We start from the raw sequence: 18976 nt of genomic DNA, 5'->3' as shown, positions 1-18976 counted from the left end.
AAGTAACTACACTAAACCCTTTTTCTATTACAATGCCCAACAAAATCAACCGAAATAATTTCCACTTGCTAAGAGCACCACTGTCATTCTCAACATTTTTTGCATTCAACCAGCTTCTTCTCTATCTCTGCAACCCTTTCTTTCATCTTTTTTTGTTGAGTCTGCAATTCCATTTTGTGCCACTTCATTAACAGAAAAAGAGGCAATATACACATCTAGCCAAACAAAGTATTTGTAATGTCGTGCGTTGTTTTATAGCAAATATAACTAGTATTAAACTCCAAAAATCACCAAATAACTCAGCACACTAAACAAATCCTAAACATAAAACTTACCTTAAAATAAGAACAACCAAAGAAAAGCCTCCTTGGATTCTGAGAAGTGTCATATTCGAATAAAATGGTGTACGTTCTGCAATTGCACACTGGAGAAACAAATTTATTCTTCCTCCTCCTCGACACTCCTTCCAGACTGCTTTCATCAGCATTCATTTGATTGCTCTAACTCTCTTCAACCCACCGTATCGTTTCTCACGACTGCATGACGAACCAGAATTCGCAGCACCCATGTCTACTGTTACGAAGTCTTTTCACATCGATGCAAGATGAAAACCCTACCCTTTCAATCCTTCGAGGAAGGGAATTTATGGGAGTGCCAAGTAACGACGACGTTTCACTTGTAGGAAGAGAATAATTTGTTATTGAAACGATTTTAATTGACACGTGATACTTGGAATAGGCAATTCAGTGTCTACCTGACATATCATACTGACAATCCGCAAACAATCGATTACAGAAGTCGAATGATCAGGTTATATAGATGAATGAGAACCTATTTAAAATTTAGTAATGATTAAGAAGCAATATGTCCTACAGAAAAATGATCTAGAATCAAAAAAATATTTACCCTTATTTTTATAAACTAAAAATGTAGTATTTTTACCGCGTAGCAAAAATCGAGAATTTAGGGAGAGAAATTGAAGGGAGAATTACTTGTTTTGCCCTTTTCCTTCGGTGTGTGTCTCGAAAAAGAGAAAAGAAAAGAAAAAGAAGAACACAAACAACAACCGAACCCAACAACAACAAAACAGATAAAAAGGAGAGTTTTCAGCTCTCAGCTTCTTTCAGGTCACCTCACTCCCTTCTCTTCCCTCCTTTCTCCGCCGATCACCGATCACTCTCTCTCTCTCTCTCTCTCTCTCTCCGATACAAACTCACAACAACTACAGAACATCATAAACTCACACCAAAAACCCTATCTTTACTACAACACCCTTCACTTTCTTGGATCTGCAGATCTAACGTTGTTCCATCAATCAAGTAACTCTATTTCTTCCTTCTACAATAACTACTAGTACTATTCCTTTTAGCAACTATCTTTATTGTTATTATTTATGTTGTTTAAATTTATTATTTTGTTTATATTTTCAGGTACCCTTTTGCCCCTTTGACTGAAATTCAACCTTGTATTTATCCAATTTTCATGTTTGATTTGGGACTTCAAGATAGGTGCTTGTGTTTACAAATAACAATAGGTGTGAAGAAGTGCGAAGAAACTGGATTACTGTCATTTTTTGCATCCAACTTTTTGGATGTGAAGAGGAACTTGGTGGGTGTTTTGGTTTGAAATGAGGGATGCTATCAAAATTTATGGACTTTCTGGTTGCCTGCTGGCGGCGACGATCATCGCCGGATCGAAAGGGCTCCGATGTCTCCGGCGGGCGGAAGGAGGGTTTGCTGTGGTACAAGGATTGTGGGCAGCATCTGTTTGGTGAATTCTCTATGGCTGTGGTTCAGGCCAACAACTTGCTTGAGGATCAGAGCCAGATTGAGTCTGGTCCCTTAAGCTTGCTTGACACTGGCCCTTATGGTACCTTTGTTGGTGTTTACGATGGTCACGGCGGACCTGAGACATCGCGTTACATTTGTGATAACCTATTCCAGCACCTAAAAAGTAATGGCTTCTTTAAAGTTGCATCCCTTGTGTTTGTTATAATGACTCTGTGCTCTCAAGAGAGATCTTAGGTGCATGTGGAGCAGGAGAAGTCTCTTGTATTGTACCATTGAATGCGTATCTCATTAGCTATGGCATTAAAAATAAAGTTAAAGTGAGAGATGGCGCGGTAATTGATTGAGTACATATTCAGTAGTACAGTGCAAGAGAAGTCTCTGCTCCAGAAAAATCTAAGAGTTTATATTTGGTTTGATGTTGGTTCTGAACATTGTATTGATATTGTGTATGTGTGTGTGTGTTTTTATTTTGTTAAGGATTTGCATCTGAGCATAAGTCTATGTCTGTGGAGGTCATTCGGAAGGCGTACCAAGCTACAGAAGAGGGTTTTCTGTCAGTAGTCACTAAACAGTGGCCTATGAATCCTCAAATTGCTGCTGTGGGATCATGTTGTTTGGTTGGTGTGATTTGTGGTGATTCTCTCTATGTTGCTAACCTTGGGGATTCCCGTGTTGTGCTCGGGAGGGTTGTCAGGGCAACTGGGGAGGTTCTGGCAATCCAGCTGTCATCAGAGCATAATGTGAGTATAGAATCTGTGAGACAAGAGATGCATTCTTTGCATCCGGATGACTCAAAAATTGTGGTTTTGAAGCATAACGTATGGCGAGTGAAGGGCCTGATACAGGTAAGTTCCTTATATGAATATTGGTGATTGACGTTTTTATTAACTAGGATATCAGATTCTTAATTTTCATTCTAAATATGCGATATTAGAGTGCATATATTGTCAATATTTCTTTTAGCTTAGCAGATATAGGCGTGCCTAAATCACTGTCTTCTATTGTTATCATGACTTTTTGTTTGATTTCAGTGATAATGTCATGTTGCATTTCTTTTGGTCCCTCCGGCCCTACCGTGGTGCGTTTTTTTTTTTTTTTGGTTTTCGCGGGGGGGGGGGTGGTGGTGGTGGTGGTGGTGGTTTGCAAAAATTAGAAAGTGGTATTAAATATGTTATAACATTGAAAACTTTGTCTTTCTTAAATGCCAAATATCATAAACAATGCCTGAATATGGGTAATCATGTTAATTGTCAAATACCTTTTTCTTTCAATATTTTGGCTTGAGAATCTCCTTTTAAAAGTTTTAACTAAACTTTTAACATATCAAATATAAAAACTGGGATTCTATGGATTTGAGGATATTGTAAGAGGGTAAAAACATGAAGAGATGGGCGTGTAGTTTGTGGGGAGAAAAATATAAGTCTTGTTTCTTAAACCAAACAATAAATCGAAGCTTAAATTAAATCAAATAATTGTAGTCTTTCGCCGCAGCAATACATTGGTAGAAAATAATTGTCATATTACAAATGATATCACATCAGGCTATTCATATATTAGTACTTGACTCAAACTAGTTGTATAACTAGGAATTAGTTCTTCCTATCAGATGAAGTTATGGTACCCAACTACCCAACTAGAATAATCTAGCCTTGATTTTGACAGATAATAGAAAGTGGTTGGGACCACTCATTCATCCAAGGTCATTAATCATGCCATCTCATTCTGTCCAAGATTCAGGCTCATGTAGTATATCAGATCATGTGAAATATCAATCAGATATGTTCTGTCTGCCCTTGCTGCCTTCCTGTCTTCTTTTTTGGCAAACCCCACTATAATTTCAATTTGATGTTAGTGTTCCCAGTCTCCTTCGCCCCTTGTTATTCTACTTGAGTACTGAAATCTCAGACCCTCTGTCCTAGTATTTCTGCTGCTGACTCACCACTTCCTTTATTAACGTTTGTGATACTTGAGTTGTTTTTTCAGCTAGTGTTTATAGAACCTATCTTATCTTATATTTTTTAATGGTTGTCTTGAAGTCGGTTTAGTTGTATGAAGCTAACAGCATCACTAATGTGTGTAAAGAAGCAAAGATTGTGTGTTATCCTCTCTTTTTGTAGTGCTTTGGTGCACTGCTTACCATGGAGTACTAGCTTTAATTATTCAGACTCAATTATTGAGTATTGACTTTATTTAGGATAGGATTAGTTTTTTGGATTTCATGTGGTGCTCTGTACATTCTGTTTAATGGTGTTTTGTCTAGCTGATATTCCAAGGGACTGACAAGTGTTGTTACATGGTTTATCCCTTTCGGTCTTAGCTGTTTCTTTGATATATGTATGATGTATGATGCCTTATCTTTTTCTGTATGTTCTCTTCTCTTCCGGTAAATTTCTAGTTCTATTAAAAAAATTCTAAAAGCAGTGTAACCTTGAGATTTAAGAGGAATGTTAGAATGTTAATAGTTTTTCAGTATTGGGCATTGTGTTATTGTCAAGAATTTTATTGCACTGGAATCCTGCAATCATACTAGTTGTACTATAACAAGCTTTTGGCCTTGAATAATATTATATATTGGTGTTTTTATTTATCTAGTGTATTAAGCTCAAATACCTGGTTGAAGAGAGATTAGAGAGAGAAAAATGAGAGAGCTCCTTTTTTCTTCTGGTTGGATACTGAGAGATAATTTGTAATAAAGAAAAAAAAAAGGAAATAAGTGTTCAGTTCACACAAAGTTATCTCAACTTTCAGAAAGAAAACCAGAGAAATGAATGATTTTATTTAAAATGAGAACTTCGTCTTTATTTTTTTTTCCTCTTAATCATAGTAGGATCAAATGGTCATTTACTTTTTTCCCCTTTCTTCATACTATTTTCTACAATCAAGCAAAAGAAAGGAATGTCTCTTATTTTCTTCTCTTTTTCATGTGTTAGGAATCATGTCATGTGACTTGTAAGTTGCAATAGTACCCAGCATAGTAAAATGGGTGTTAGTTTTTCATATCATAAGAATAGGAGTGATAAATATACTATCTCTTACTTATATCCACTTCAATCATAACCATGTTCTTTCAACAAGAAAAATGCATTGAGTAAAGAAAGGGAACAAAATTGGATAATCATAAGGGAAAAAAATGTGAAGTTTTATCATGTGTAGTTTTGATTATTATAAAGTGAAATATATGGCTAGTTACAAATTACAGTGATGAAAGTTGGAACTTGAAGTTTGGAAGGATGGAGTCATTGACTCATGGTGTGATGGATTTGGTTTGTATATGGTTGCAAATTGTTTAGACTTATCTTTTGTGATACAAATTGGTTATGAAATTTTTCTGTCACAGGTCTCAAGATCCATTGGTGATGTGTACCTTAAAAAGGCAGAATTTAACAAGGAACCGTTGTATGCTAAGTTTCGTCTTCGGGAAACTTTCAAAAGACCAATTTTGAGCTCTGATCCATCAATTTCTGTTCATGAACTTCAAGAGCATGATCAATTTCTCATATTTGCTTCTGATGGTCTTTGGGAACACCTAAGTAATCAGGATGCTGTTGATATAGTTCAAAATCATCCACACAACGTAAGATGAACATGCTATATGTTTTATGTTTGGTTTAGTTGTTATTCTTGTTCTTATCGTTTTACTCAATTTTCAATTAGGTCCAAATAGTTTAAAAATTTGTAGTTCAGACCTTATGTTATACAAAAATTTTCAATTAAGTCCTTATAATTTAGATCTAATCAAATCCCTATATTGTACAGATGTTTTTCAATTAGTTTCCTATACGCTATAATTTAAAAATTTTGTAATTGAGTTCTCCCTATATTGCACCACAATTTTCAGAAAAAGTAGGGCTCTATCATCCTAGTATATGGGTTTTCTTTTCTTTTTCTCTTTTAGACACCAAAAAAGAAATGTCTGATATAGGGGTTTCATTATAAGATTTTCCAACAAAAAGGGACTTAATTGAAATGTTTAAACTATAGAGATTTGGTTACTTTTGTATTATATAAGGACTTGATCACAAATTTTAAACTATAGTGATCTAACTAAAAATTGAGTGAAATTTTAGGGACCTTGAGAATAATTAAACATTTATTTTTCATCACTTACTATATATAACATACCTTTCCATTTTAAATAGTTTCATAAGTTAATTGAGTCCATTGTTTATTTATTTTTATCACTTACTATGGAGCAGTTATAAACAGTCTTATTGTGGACATGATATATGAGAGGATTCAATGACATTGATTGATCCATGTAGTTGACCCCATATAGTGGGATAAGACTTTGTTGTTGTTGTGTTGTATGGAGCAGTTATAACTTTTTTTCCTATCAGATAAAAGAAATGATGATGCATTTTTTTAGGAAAGGAAAGAAGTTGTGACCTGAATTGTTTACAATGAATAATTGTCATGGAAGATTGATACTTTTAATTAGGATGCAACACTTCCATTGTAGGATAATCAGAGAGTAAATGCTAGTAGATGTCAGGGTTAAATTTGGTTGTCTTTGCAGGGAATTGCTCGGAGGCTCATCAAAGTTGCTCTTCAGGAAGCCGCAAAGAAACGAGAGATGAGGTATTCCGACCTGAAGAAAATAGACCGTGGCGTTCGGCGGCATTTCCACGATGATATCACAGTTGTAGTTGTATTTCTTGACTCCAATCTTGTCAGCCGAGCCAGCTCGGTACGAGGTCCTCCGATATCTGTGAGGGGCGGGGGCGTTCCCCTACCTTCTAGAACCTTGGCTCCATGCGCCGAACTCGGTTCTAGCTGATGAAGGCGGCGGCGGCGGCAGCAGTATCATCCTGTTATTTATGTTTGTATGTAGTGTTTGTACCCTTTTTAGCAAGACATTGAGCTTCTGGTGAACCACCAGGTTGTATATTCAATTTAACAAAGTTTGAGAAGATAAAAAAAAAAAAACATTTGGTCAATTAATGCAATGTAACAAGTAACCTGGGATATGTTAGCTTAATGCCTGAGGGAGAAAAAGCATCTTTGGAAAATAGAACACCAAACCCAAAAGGTGACATTGGATATTTGATCATTCAGTCATAATCTTTTCTCATCATTCTATGGAGTGATGTTCTGTAAATTATGTGCACACTTTTAGATCATTCTTATGCCTTACAAAACTATTTTTATTTTCTTGTATTGTTTTCTAATGTTTATATCCCTTTGTTATGAAGTCACTTTTCTTGAAAGTTTAAGCTGATAGGAAGAGATATATAAATGATTATATCATTAACTGTTAAAATCTGAATGTGATTCGAGAAATAATGACTTTCTTTTTCAAGTTTTAGCAATGTTTTTTAGGACTCGAACTTGTAAACATTGAAGAGAAGAATTTGCAGATTACAAATCCGATTTTGTGTTTATATATTGAATAGCTAGTTTGTTGTTCTCAATAGCAAAGTTACATTGATAAATGTCACAAGTTTTCTATGGATTGTTGATATTGTTTTTCTTAGGTTAAGATTGATACAAGGCTAAATGCATGTGCTTTTTCAACTTTTCATCATACCTAATTACCTATACAATTTTAAACCTAGCAATATGGTGTATTTTTTCTTAATTTGTTTTAATTTTTTTTAAATATTTCAGGAATAGAAGAGTGGAAACAAATAAAGAATAGAAGTCATCACATTTGAGAAAAGGAAATAAAGAAAATAAGCAATGATATATAATTCTAAAAAAAAAAAAAATCTTGTTACTTTTAAAATTCCAGCAAAAACCTTGTATTTATAACATTGAGCCATTCATAAATTATTTTAAACTATTTGAACATTGCACATGTTAATACAAAAATAAAATTCTCTCATTATGTCTTTTTTCTTCTAAATAAATGCACAACTATAATCATTTAATTTACACCATATTAATATGGGCATGTCTATACAAATTGTTCAAAAATATTCTCCATTCAAACATAGGAAGAGTGATGAAAATATATAATTCATCTAAGGTCTTAATTAATTATATCTTTATATGTCCCCATCCTCTTGAATTCTCTTCAAGTTGTTGTTATCAATGTCAATACTTATACTATTATTTTCTAGGCACATTAACCTTGTGCTCTGAAATGATAAGCTATCCATATCAATATGGAATTTCTGAAGTCCAACACCATCTATGCTCACAAAGCTATCATTCTTTTCCACTGATGATTGCTGAGACAATCCAATTGATTTAGGGAAACCCTTTGAAGAATGTTGCTTGTTGTTGAAGGTATCTTCAGAGTATAGTGCTTGTTCTAGTTCTTGACACACTTGAATCATTGTAGGTCTACTTTTTGGTTCTTGAACCACACATCTTAAAGCAAGTTGACCCATCTTCAGCATAACTCTCATATTGCATGGCTCACTTTGACATAGCAAGTTTGCATCTATGATTTCTTCAACATTACCCTTCTCTAAGCTAGGGCTTGCCTACAACAACATAGATAGCAACTACTTTTACTGATTAATTTTGATATACTGTCAATATATAATATCTTGGCCGTTTAATCATATTTTTGCATCATGATAAGTACTTGACTTTTGAGTTGCTGCCTCAAAAGTCATTCATTAAGTGAAAAATATTAACATTAACATAGACATTCAACACGATACGCACACGTTAAAAAACATCAAAATTTTAAAGAATGGGACATGAACACAACACATGCAAACATATTTCCAAGATGTACATAGGTGAATTTCAAATATTTGTCAAGATAGTAATATTTATGACTTTTTCCGTTCCTTTTAATACTTATTGAATATTTGTTAGACAAAAAAGGTTCTCTAAAATGAAGAGATTAGTAAAATGATAAATAATCATTAACTTTGTAACTTTGAACTTTCATCATAGGTAAGTCCCATTATGTGAGTCTCATTATCCTAAGTTCATTGACAATTTAGTGTATTTGGATACAATTTTAGTCCAAATACATTAAATTGCCTATAGATCTAAAATAGTAAAATGTCAAAGAGAAAGTTATTAACAAAATGCAGAACTTTAGTAACTTGCTATACAGAAAATTTGTGAGGTCATTAACTCATTATCATTTGCATTGCTTACCCAATCAATTATATGTTGCTTGCTTTGTACCTCATTTGTATCAACAGCAGGTCTAGCTGAAACAAGTTGAAGAAGTATGACACCAAAGCTATAAACATCAGTGAATTTTGTCACGTGAAAGCTTGAACAATATGCCGGATCAAGATACCCTGGTGTCCCTTTGATTTGGCTACTCACATGCGATTGGTCCTTGATAGGGCCGGATTTCACCAACCCGAAATCCGAGACCTTAGCCTCGAAACCTTCCCCTAATAGGATGTTACTTGGTTTAAGATCACGATGAATTATACTCGGCTTTATTCCTTCATGTAAATAAGCTATGCCTATATATATATAAAAAAAATGTTTAGAGGATTTCTTGTTTGTTATATTGAATTGTTGGATAAATAATTAATTAGTCTTGTAAAGGATATAATATATACCTCTAGCTGCTCCTATTGCTATGTTCACTCTTTGCTTCCAAGTCAAGCTATTCTTGTTTCCTATACAAGGCAACATTCATATTTTTATGTTCTAAGATGGATAAGAATAATGGCATGTTTTCATATCTCTTTCTATTGTAGTGTCTTTTATGTACTAAATTTGATAAATAAAAAAATTAAACAATGAAATTCTATTTTTGGTTTTGATTTTTACCTTTACAAAATTATATAAACAGAGAAATACTGAAAAGAATATATATTCAAATTGGTCTCTAAGGAACTTCGCTTCGCACGTTTTGGTCCCCAAGAAAATTTTATTATGCCGAGGTCCCTGAAGTTTACAAAAACAAGACATATAAGTCCCTACCTTAATTAGACCCATGGTTTTCGCTTGGACAAATAAGTCCTTAAAAGTATAACAAAAGGACTTATAGTCTTACTTTTGTAAAGTTTAAGGAACTCAACGTAATAAAATTTTCTTAGGGACGAAAACGTCTGACATGAAATTCCTAAGGAATTTATTTGGATATATACTCTCCTGAAAATGAAAATAGAAATGAAGTCCTAAATAGTTGACTTACCAATCATATATTCAAGCAGAGAGCCATTTGGTACATATTCATATACCAGAATTCTTGCCCCAAATCTTTCTGATAAACACATAATTGAGCCATGTTAGCATGAAAATATTTGGAATCTTCTGATATACATTTACCTTTTTCTTTTTTTTGTGATCATATAACAATAATTCTGTTAGAATTATTCAGTATTCGGTATGCTATATGCAAATAAAAGAGAGAATCAAGGTAAACTAAACTCAATTGAATACATGCTACCAAAGCAGCATTCTTTGGCAACAAATTCATCAATGTCAAGAACATGAACAAGTAAAAATGAGAGCTCAACTTTCATGTAACTAACTAACTAACTAACTAACCTGGTTCTTCACAATACCCCACTAGACCAATAAGATTTCTGTGCTTTACAGTTGCAAGGAGCCTAATTTCTGCCAAGAACATAACAAAAAAAATTCAAATTTAAGAAAGAAGAGAAAGTATGATTGATTGAAGTTTCTCTTGTGTCAGCTTACCATTTCGGAATTCATCGACGCTTAAGAAGGATTCACCGTGAGCTCTCTTAATGGCTAAAGTTCCTTCTAATTCAAAATTTCCTTTGTAAACATTTCCAAATGCACCAGAACCAAGTAAGAATTCTTGGCTAAAGTTCTTGGTAGCTCTCTCTATTTCATCAAAGGTAAAACGCCTTAGCGGCATTGTTTCATCTTTGAAGCTTTTGTACTCTTTACCTGCACCAAAAGAAATTCAGATAAAAATAAAAACTATGCTACAAAATTCCACTCCTAGCTTAGATGAATGTATGCATTTATTGGATTTAAAATAAGAACATAATTTCTGCCATGCAATTCGTTATTTTATTTTATTTTTGTGATTAAATGACAAGTATTCTTTTAGAGAACCAAATAAAAATAACTAGAAGCTCACCTTTCAAAGTCCTATGTTGTTTGAAAAGTGCAGTGAGCTTTGTTCCAAAGAGGCAGAACAATATGACAGCAACTAACATAACTGTCGAAATTCCAGCAAGAAATCCCAGCATCATGTGATTTGTTGCGTTTCCCATTGGTGATGGGTTCTCCACCATACTTCTATATTCATCAACCATTGCTTCAACCTTATGATTATGTGAAGAAGAAATTTCTTTATAGCTGATAAACACCCTTTTGGTAGTTTCAATTTTAGATGAGATTCCACAAACATTATTCTTACATAGCCGATAATTGCAACTCCATGATTTTCTCAATGAAACTCTTTTAATTGGTCATATATTATTATTAGGCCGGCTTATAAGCCAAAAGGATTCCCCTTACTATATATTAGTGCAACTATATATATAAATGTATGTTTTGTTTCGAATATCATCCAGTCCGGCAGACCAAAGACTAATCTGTCGCAGATCGGTTTGTCATTGATCATTGAGTTGATACATACACACAGTGTGATTCGAATCCCCGGCATTTATTTAAGTGAACGAGTGAGCTAATCACTTAACCAACTTAAGTTGGTTAACAAACATAATATAATTCTTCACGTAACCTATATTTTCAGCAAAAAAAAAACAAACAGAAGAACCACAATACACAATAATTTACTAATTAATTAATTGCTAGTGAATTGATTATGACAATGTACAACTTTATGTGATGGAGATGATGATGATGATGCTATGTTTAAATACAGCCAGAGAGTAATCTAGGAAGGTTAATAAATTAATTTTGTCACAAGATTAATAGACATGCCGGATAACCTTCTAGATAAGCATCCCAATTACCATGTTTAAATGTTTAATGCTATATATGATAATATGATATGATAATGGTAATCATAGATAGTAGTTTATAGGGTTATTGACAAAGTCAAGTTTGTTTCATTAGAGATTTGATTATGCAATTTGTTGATTGTGTTGGCCAATACCTTTTGTTTCATTGAATATTGTTGATTGATTGAAGAATATATCATTTAACAAAGCATTGCCTCGATCATCCGTTTATAAGAATATTGATTTCATGAGTGAGAAATTAAAGGATCTGGCACCACTAATTGTAACATTCCATTTTTTTTTAAGAAAAATGTTTTTGGTGGGGCGGTGATCTAAAATTTTGAAGGGTGCTGTGTCTCCTTTTCCAGTGAAATTAGTATACTTGGTTTGAAGTTTGAACATAATTGTACCAGGATGGGAACAATCATCTTTTAGCCATATGTGAGGTTTTTCTTTTTCTTTTTTTTTTTTTTTTTTTTTTTTTTTTGGTCAGGGCCATATGTGAGGTTTAATGATGGTTAGTAATAAAATAAAGAGAAAATTTTAATACAAAACAAAAATAAATATATACATAAGGAGGCATGTAACAGCTTACGTTTTTAGAAAAAGATACTTCATGACCATAACCATTTTAGCCTCATACACTTAAAAGTGATTTGTTATAATGATATTATTAGATTGTGTTCCAATTAAATTTTACTTACAATATCAAAGATTCAAATATTAAGGCAGTAATTTTTGATAGTTCATCCATAACCATTTTAGCTTATCAGAAGTGATTAGTTAATGATATTATTGGATTATGTTCTAAGTAGATTTTACTTTACAGTATCAAAAATTTAAATCTTATAGTCGTTTTGGAGAAGACTTTATCTAACTATCACTTATCCCAAAATTACATAATTATTAAGACTATAAAAGAAAAATGAAAGATCTTTATATAAATTCAAGCACATTAATAAAATCTAGCAAAAAAAAAAAAATTATGTAGCAATATAACTTTAGGAGAGGAAGGCCAATTATACTATAGCCAAGTGGTCATCATCAACTTGACCTTTGACACGTTCAACACCATTACAAGTTTACAACTCATCTTGGACTTGTTCCAACATTTAATCATATTTATACTATATGCTTCACAATAAGAGGAAAAATCCAAGAGGGAAAGAAAAAGAACAAAGCATAGCAATGCATGGAGTAGAATAATATATAGAATAATGCGGTCTAGAACTTTTGTTTGGACTAGGATTGTTGAGTTCCCTATCGATTGATTATTGAACCTTAGCCACATGTGAAACTTGGACATCTCTTTTAACTTCAACGTACATGTGAATATGATCACATGAATGCAACCATTTCTAGCAAAAAAGTTCACGTAGTTAAATGGATCATGCGTTCCAACTAGAACGCTTGACTCAAATGTTTGGATATTGAATAGCAATAAATACATGACATTGTATTAGTATGACTAATTTATAGGTTCAACCATTAACTTCTGAATTATTCCATTCGAAGTAAGGAATGTACATTCTATGTTCTATGTTCTAGCTTGTACATTCTATGCATTCTATGTTCTAGTTTGAATTTAGCATTTCTCTGTGAATGATGAAGATGGGTTCAATTCGATTCTTGGCCTTCATGGAAGGCGCCCGTCATTGGTCAGCATCATCTCAAGTTACTTTGAATCCATAACTACATCAGTGACAAGAATCACAATGATCAACCAGCTATTCTTCTCAAAGTCTTCCAATTCTCTCATATTGGAAGGAACTAGGAAGGATGTTCTGTTGCGCTCAATTTTGTTCGGCTAGGACTTTTCAGTTGCTATTCATAAACCCAGACCACATAACAAGTTTATGATTCTGAATTTCTCCTAATTGACACTGCGTTTACTTTGTTAACAAGGAACATCATTCTCTGTATTAGCTCTTGAAACGATGGGCGTTGTTCTGGGTCACTGCTCAAATTTAACATAAGTCATGTTTTTAGTTTTGAGTTTGAAGGAAAACTACCAACCAAAGAGGTGGTGAATATTATGGAAGCACCTTTGCCAGCAGTCACGAATGACTGATGCCACTTGGGGATCAAGCCCTTCCGGAAGCTCAAGTCTTCTATCCATAAATCCTACTACTCCAACCACCTTTCAAGTGAAATACAGCAGTTATGGCAAGATGACTTCAGAGGTTTGTTATCTTCATGTTTAATTCAATGATATGTTCATCATTTTAATTAAACCATCTACACTTAATCAAAGTTCCTGGCATGTGTGTCACCAAGAGAGGAAGAGAGAAAGGAACCTGTAAGGAATTCAAATTTTCCCACGGAATGGACTGAGTCATTAGTTCCCAGAGGATGACACCAAAACTGTACACATCCGACCTGTGTAAAATAGAAAGGAAAATCCGAAAATGATCACATCAGGATATTTTGAAATTGCGAATGTAGGGCGATGATAGGGACAAGGGACAAAACTAAGGACTGATATATTATCACTTCCTCATCAAATATAAGGTTGCAAGTTGTGAGGAGATTCAAGCTGACTGATTGAGCTATTCCTCAAGCAAGCAATTAATAAGCGGCAAGAAACAAAAGAATAAAATTCACTTCTCAGAAAGTTTCCTGAAAACTTTCCCCAGTGAGCAGTATCTATAGAACTTGGCTCCAGGGAATTACTTTTCATTGGAAGGCTCATTTCGTAGGACTTCAGGGGCCATCCATTGAGGCTGCATTTTGACAGAAAAACACAAAAACACATTGATGAAAAACTAAAATGATTTAAGCCGTAGGTATTGGATCTACAAAGTGAAAAGATGAGAGATATCATTACAGTGCCTCTTCCTTTTGAAGTCAATAAAGTTGAATCCTTCAACCTTGACAAACCAAAGTCTCCAACCTAAGGGTAAAAAACCAAATATCATTGTTCTCCAGGTAGGTATTCAATCTTCCCGGGATTACTGAATGAATATCCAAGCAATGAATTACCTTGACAGTCCAGTTTTTATCAACAAGCAGATTAGAAGACTTTAGGTCTCTATGCACAATGGGTGGATTTCTATGATGAAGATAATTCATACCTTTAGCCTGCAGTAAGCAATGATGTGATTGATAACATTGCAACAATTAAGGTTCAGCAAGCCATCAGCTAGTTCTTAATATCCGTTTATGAATGTGGTGTTTGAGAGAGAGAGGAAACGCACAACATCAAGAGCCATCCTTAAAAGCCTTCTGATATCTAGTGGCTGATTACTCCTGTGAAGAATTTTGAAAAGGCTTCCCCTACCAAGTTCAATAAAATCAATGTAAGATGCTCCTCAAATTTTCTCAAAGAAAGTAGAAATAGATAGGGATTTTATGCACGTACTGATTGATACTTTCATATTCAATAATTCACATATCTATTACATGATGACAAAAAATAATAATAATAATAAAAAAAATAAAACCTAATAGATGCATGATACTTTTGTGCATCTAAGTAAGCACAACTTATTTTACATTCAATATAACAAGCTCTAACACTTACCTAGGTAATAGTTCTGTTACAATGGCAAGCCTTTCCTGCGAATATACTGCTCCCATGAAAAGTAATACATTAGGGTGTCTTAGTCTCTTCATTATATCAATCTGAAGTAAGCACACAGATTCCGGAATGAGCTGTTTTCTTTCTCAATCAGGCAAATATAAAATGAAACTTAAATTCTTATACCTCTTTTTTGTAGTCATGTAAGGTCTCCTCTGTGTATCCATTCCCAAAGTAAACCTTGACAGCAACATCCTGATATCAAGAATATAGGGCACATCAGTAGATGCCAAATCAATACTCCTACGAAGACAATAAAAAGAATACGTTGAATTATTACCGATCCATTCCATATTCCGTGATACACAACTGCGTAAGACCCTGCAACATAAAGAAAAAACATAATGAAGTCTGGAATCAATATATTTAACTGATAATATGTGCAAACGGAAATTGTATTGGACTGCTTCAACAAGATAGAAGTGTCTCAGCATTTCAACTCCTCAACATAGCATAAAGGAATCATAAAAATGCACAACAGAATCAACTACCTTGACCAATCTCCTCTCTTAATTGAAGGTTTTCCCAATGGATTTCAGACTTCACAATAGAGTTTGACTCATTGTCACCCTTACTGGATGAACTTCCATTACTGCCTCCATTACTGCCAGTGCTTTCTCGTGTACTTTGCAATTGCAGTCCTTCTTGTTGCTTTTTCATTTCATCTTCTATCACCATATTTATAGCTTCTTGTTCCTTTTTCTTTGGATTAAATTTGCAGTGTAATCTTAACAATGGGTCCTAGGAAAAGGGAGAACCAAAACATTCAATGTACTCCCTTAAGAAAGATTCTACAGAAATAAATTTGAGAACAGTGAATGTTCTTTGTGCACAAATATTTGTATCCGCTATAGTGCTATCCCAAAAAGAACTATATTTATGAATATTTACTTCTCTATCCTCTTCATTAGCACCATCCTTGCGTGGAGTTAAAGCTACTGAGCCTCCAGAAGAATCACCCTCATTATTCACTCTCTTACTTCCGGAACAATCATTCGTGCAATTACTTTTAATGCTTCCATCATCCTTCCCACATTTTTCACTTCCCCCTGTTTGTAGCTTGGCTAGGACTCTGGCTGCCTGAAGTGATTAAACCATATATTAACCACACAAAGACTGATATACAAAGCAGAATTCACAAATTCAAATTAACTTACAATAGTAGACTTAACCTTCTCGGACGCCTCCCTAAAAGTTATGTTTTCACTTCTCTGATGACTAGAATGACGTTCTGTTTCCTGAATCCAAATTAGAAAGAAAATTTTTAAAAAAATTTATTATAAAACCAAAAAAGCTAAACCAGAATCCCAGAAAGTCTTCAAGCAGAATGGAGACATACATGAATGCTGTGTTTTTCTTCATCTCCATCTGTTGTAGGATTCCTGGAAAATGCATCATCCGGATGCCGATTTAGGAGAATCTTTGATGCCTGGTAGATATAAAGACTAGGTTCTATGATATAATTTCAGCAAAAGTGATGGAAGTCCAAAGAGAATAATGAAATTAAAAAAAAAAAGCTGTATTAATGAAGCTTAAGAGAACCAGATTAGAGACAGATGATGCAATCAACGGTCGTGGAGGCCACTGAATTCTTTTGAAATTTATCCTCTGTCCTCCAGCTTTGCCATTGTTACCAGGTTGGTAACTTCTTCTATTTTCTGAATCCATTGAGTTAAATACAGCGGCATCACTAGAAACAGTGATAATACCAACAAGCTCGCCATCCTCATAAAGAGGAGTTTTAGTCACTATTGCTACGAATACTTCACCAGATCTCTTCTTGAAAGGAAACTTTCCAGACCATGGAACTCCTGTGATCAATCTTTCTAGAATATTCTGCAGAGATTCATAACACTCTTCGGTAACAAGGAACTTAGCAACTCTTTGACCAATGATTTCATAGTCTTTCCATCCATACAGTGTTTCTGCTGAACGATTCCTAAAATGAAACGTCTATGTTCAACTCAAAATCACTCTTGGAAAATCTAAATCAAGAATAATTCACAACAAAAGGTAAATTCTTAATGTAAAATACTTTTCGCATCGATTAACTTGTACGCGATATACTCTTTTTGTATCTACAGTATGCAATTCACAGCTGCAACTGTTTCATTAGAAAGTAGTGCATAGCATATAGTGAATAAAAGGAAAGCGAATCAAAGAATAGTTAGTTAGTTAGTTAGTTACTGTTATGGTCTGAAATTAGTAAATTACCTACCAATATATGATCTCACCGGAGGAAGCTCTGTAGACATGAACGGCGTGTCCCATGCATTTCAACACGCTAGCGTACGGACTATCCGAGAAGAAGTTCCCCGAAAGAAAACGCAGCGTTGAATCTGCAACCACCACTTCTTCTTCTTCCTCTTCCTTCTCCTGCAAGAGTTGGCGGAACTGTTCCCTGAGCTTGGCTTGTTCCTCCTCCAGTGTCCGACACCGATCCGCCAGAACACGGTAAGAAGTTTGTCTCTCGTCGCCGGCCATGGAAGTCGTCGTCGTCGTTGGAATTGCGATGCGCATTACGCACCCCTACTCTGTTATTGGTTCAGTTTTAGTTTAGTTTGTTTATTATTCTGTTACTGCGATTCCCTCTCAGTTGCTTGCTTCCGTATCAATTGAAATATATATTTTATTTATTTTTTAAAATATTTTAATGAGTGAGTGAGTGGGAGACTTGAGCCTAAAGGTTGAATGCCACGTGGATGAGGGCTGAGGCGGAGGGGGCAGAAGCAATCGGGTGTGGACAGGTGTTCGGTATACCGGCAGCGGTGACCGGTGGCGTGCGTGTGAAGGTTGGCGCGCCTTCAAGTTTGGTAGCTCTAATATTTATTGGAGAATAAATGATCATTTGTTCTCGTAAAAGATGAAAACGCTGACATATATACCCACACTAAATCCAAACTAAACTTGTATCCACGCAAGATGCTTTTTGTGTGACAAAAGTACCCTACGTGGCACTCTAACCCTCTAAAGAGAGGGTACTTTTGTCACATAGAAGACATCTTACGTAGATACAAGTTTAGTTTTGATTTAGTGTGGGTACATATATCAACGTTTTTATCTTTTATGGATACAAATGGTCATTTATTCTTTTATTAAAAGATAATTAGGTATAGTTCATATAAAGTTAATATATAAAAGTTAATTTCACCGTTAACGAATTATAATTCAAATCACATATTTTTTTTATTCTTACCTATAAATATTGGATTCTGACTTCTGAGTCTCAAAAAAAAAAGTTAATTTTACTAATTTATTTGTTAATTATTTTGTAATAATAATTTTTTAATTTTAATTATCTTATAATACATGCATATATGATTTATTAAGCATCAATTTAAGTCTAATTTATTTGAATCTTGACTATATTTATATATCTTTAATTAGATGGGAAACAAACTACACCCCAAAAGTCATCCATGATGAAAGCAGTAGTAAAAAAAGAGGGGAAAAAAAGAAGTCAAGTGGAAGGAATGTGGATCAATTGTGGATTTGTGGTTGTGCTTTGTGGGCTTAACTGGACTGATGAATATTTTATTGTGCTTTGTGTTAAGATGAATACAAAAGCAGAGTTTGATACTTTTATTGCATTTTGTTTGTGTCCAATATATTAGGTTTGTTGGATTTCAATCTGTTGCTAAAATGATTCAAAAATTTTGAGGAGAACAGCCAAGTAGACCCTGTCCAAAAACAATTAAAAAATCATGTTAGCAGCTTTTGAGCGTTATGGTTACTCAAATAGAGTAGAGTATAATGTAACCAAGTTAAGTTGGTCGAGTGATTAG

The 18976-nt window shown here is 34.2% G+C and overlaps 3 protein-coding genes across 11 annotated transcripts; 1 reads left to right on the top strand and 2 right to left on the bottom strand.

The window, feature by feature from the left end:
• Positions 1 to 929: 929 nt before the first annotated feature.
• LOC107637144 (putative protein phosphatase 2C 46) lies at positions 930 to 6888 on the top strand. Its single transcript, XM_016343683.3, has 5 exons — positions 930 to 1319; positions 1431 to 1953; positions 2268 to 2635; positions 5128 to 5364; positions 6307 to 6888. Exons 2-5 carry the CDS (start codon positions 1635 to 1637, stop codon positions 6565 to 6567), a joined length of 1185 nt encoding a protein of 394 aa, XP_016199169.1. The 5' UTR covers positions 930 to 1319; positions 1431 to 1634; the 3' UTR covers positions 6568 to 6888.
• Positions 6889 to 7777: 889 nt separating this feature from the next.
• On the bottom strand, positions 7778 to 11040 carry LOC107643683 (receptor-like cytoplasmic kinase 176). The gene is made up of 7 exons (XM_016347405.3): positions 10780 to 11040; positions 10368 to 10583; positions 10215 to 10283; positions 9859 to 9927; positions 9278 to 9337; positions 8856 to 9178; positions 7778 to 8221 (listed from the first exon to the last, which is right to left on the bottom strand). Exons 1-7 carry the CDS (start codon positions 10955 to 10957, stop codon positions 7778 to 7780), a joined length of 1359 nt encoding a protein of 452 aa, XP_016202891.1. The 5' UTR covers positions 10958 to 11040.
• Positions 11041 to 12966: 1926 nt separating this feature from the next.
• Positions 12967 to 17791, bottom strand: LOC107604630 (PAS domain-containing protein tyrosine kinase family protein). 9 transcript variants are annotated; one of them, XM_016328196.3, is made up of 16 exons: positions 17410 to 17791; positions 16734 to 17130; positions 16531 to 16620; positions 16349 to 16429; positions 16083 to 16271; positions 15683 to 15932; positions 15472 to 15512; positions 15318 to 15386; positions 15135 to 15235; positions 14809 to 14887; positions 14594 to 14692; positions 14439 to 14504; positions 14285 to 14334; positions 13909 to 13990; positions 13657 to 13751; positions 12967 to 13568 (listed from the first exon to the last, which is right to left on the bottom strand). In XM_016328196.3, exons 1-16 carry the CDS (start codon positions 17709 to 17711, stop codon positions 13466 to 13468), a joined length of 2094 nt encoding a protein of 697 aa, XP_016183682.1. In that variant the 5' UTR covers positions 17712 to 17791; the 3' UTR covers positions 12967 to 13465. The 9 variants fall into 9 exon arrangements, 7 of the variants coding, with proteins under 7 accessions (XP_016183682.1, XP_020970902.1, XP_020970909.1 ...); XM_021115243.2 differs by having other exon boundaries at positions 16364 to 16429; XM_021115250.2 differs by having other exon boundaries at positions 17426 to 17610.
• Between the last annotated feature and the right edge of the window lie 1185 nt (positions 17792 to 18976).

Source organism: Arachis ipaensis, chromosome B1 (assembly GCF_059453495.1).
Source record: "Arachis ipaensis isolate K30076 ecotype BB chromosome B1, ASM5945349v1, whole genome shotgun sequence".
Classification (NCBI taxonomy): Eukaryota; Viridiplantae; Streptophyta; class Magnoliopsida; order Fabales; family Fabaceae; genus Arachis; species Arachis ipaensis.
The sequence above is the reverse complement of the archived record's forward strand: the minus strand, read 5'-3'. Positions and strand labels throughout refer to the sequence as shown.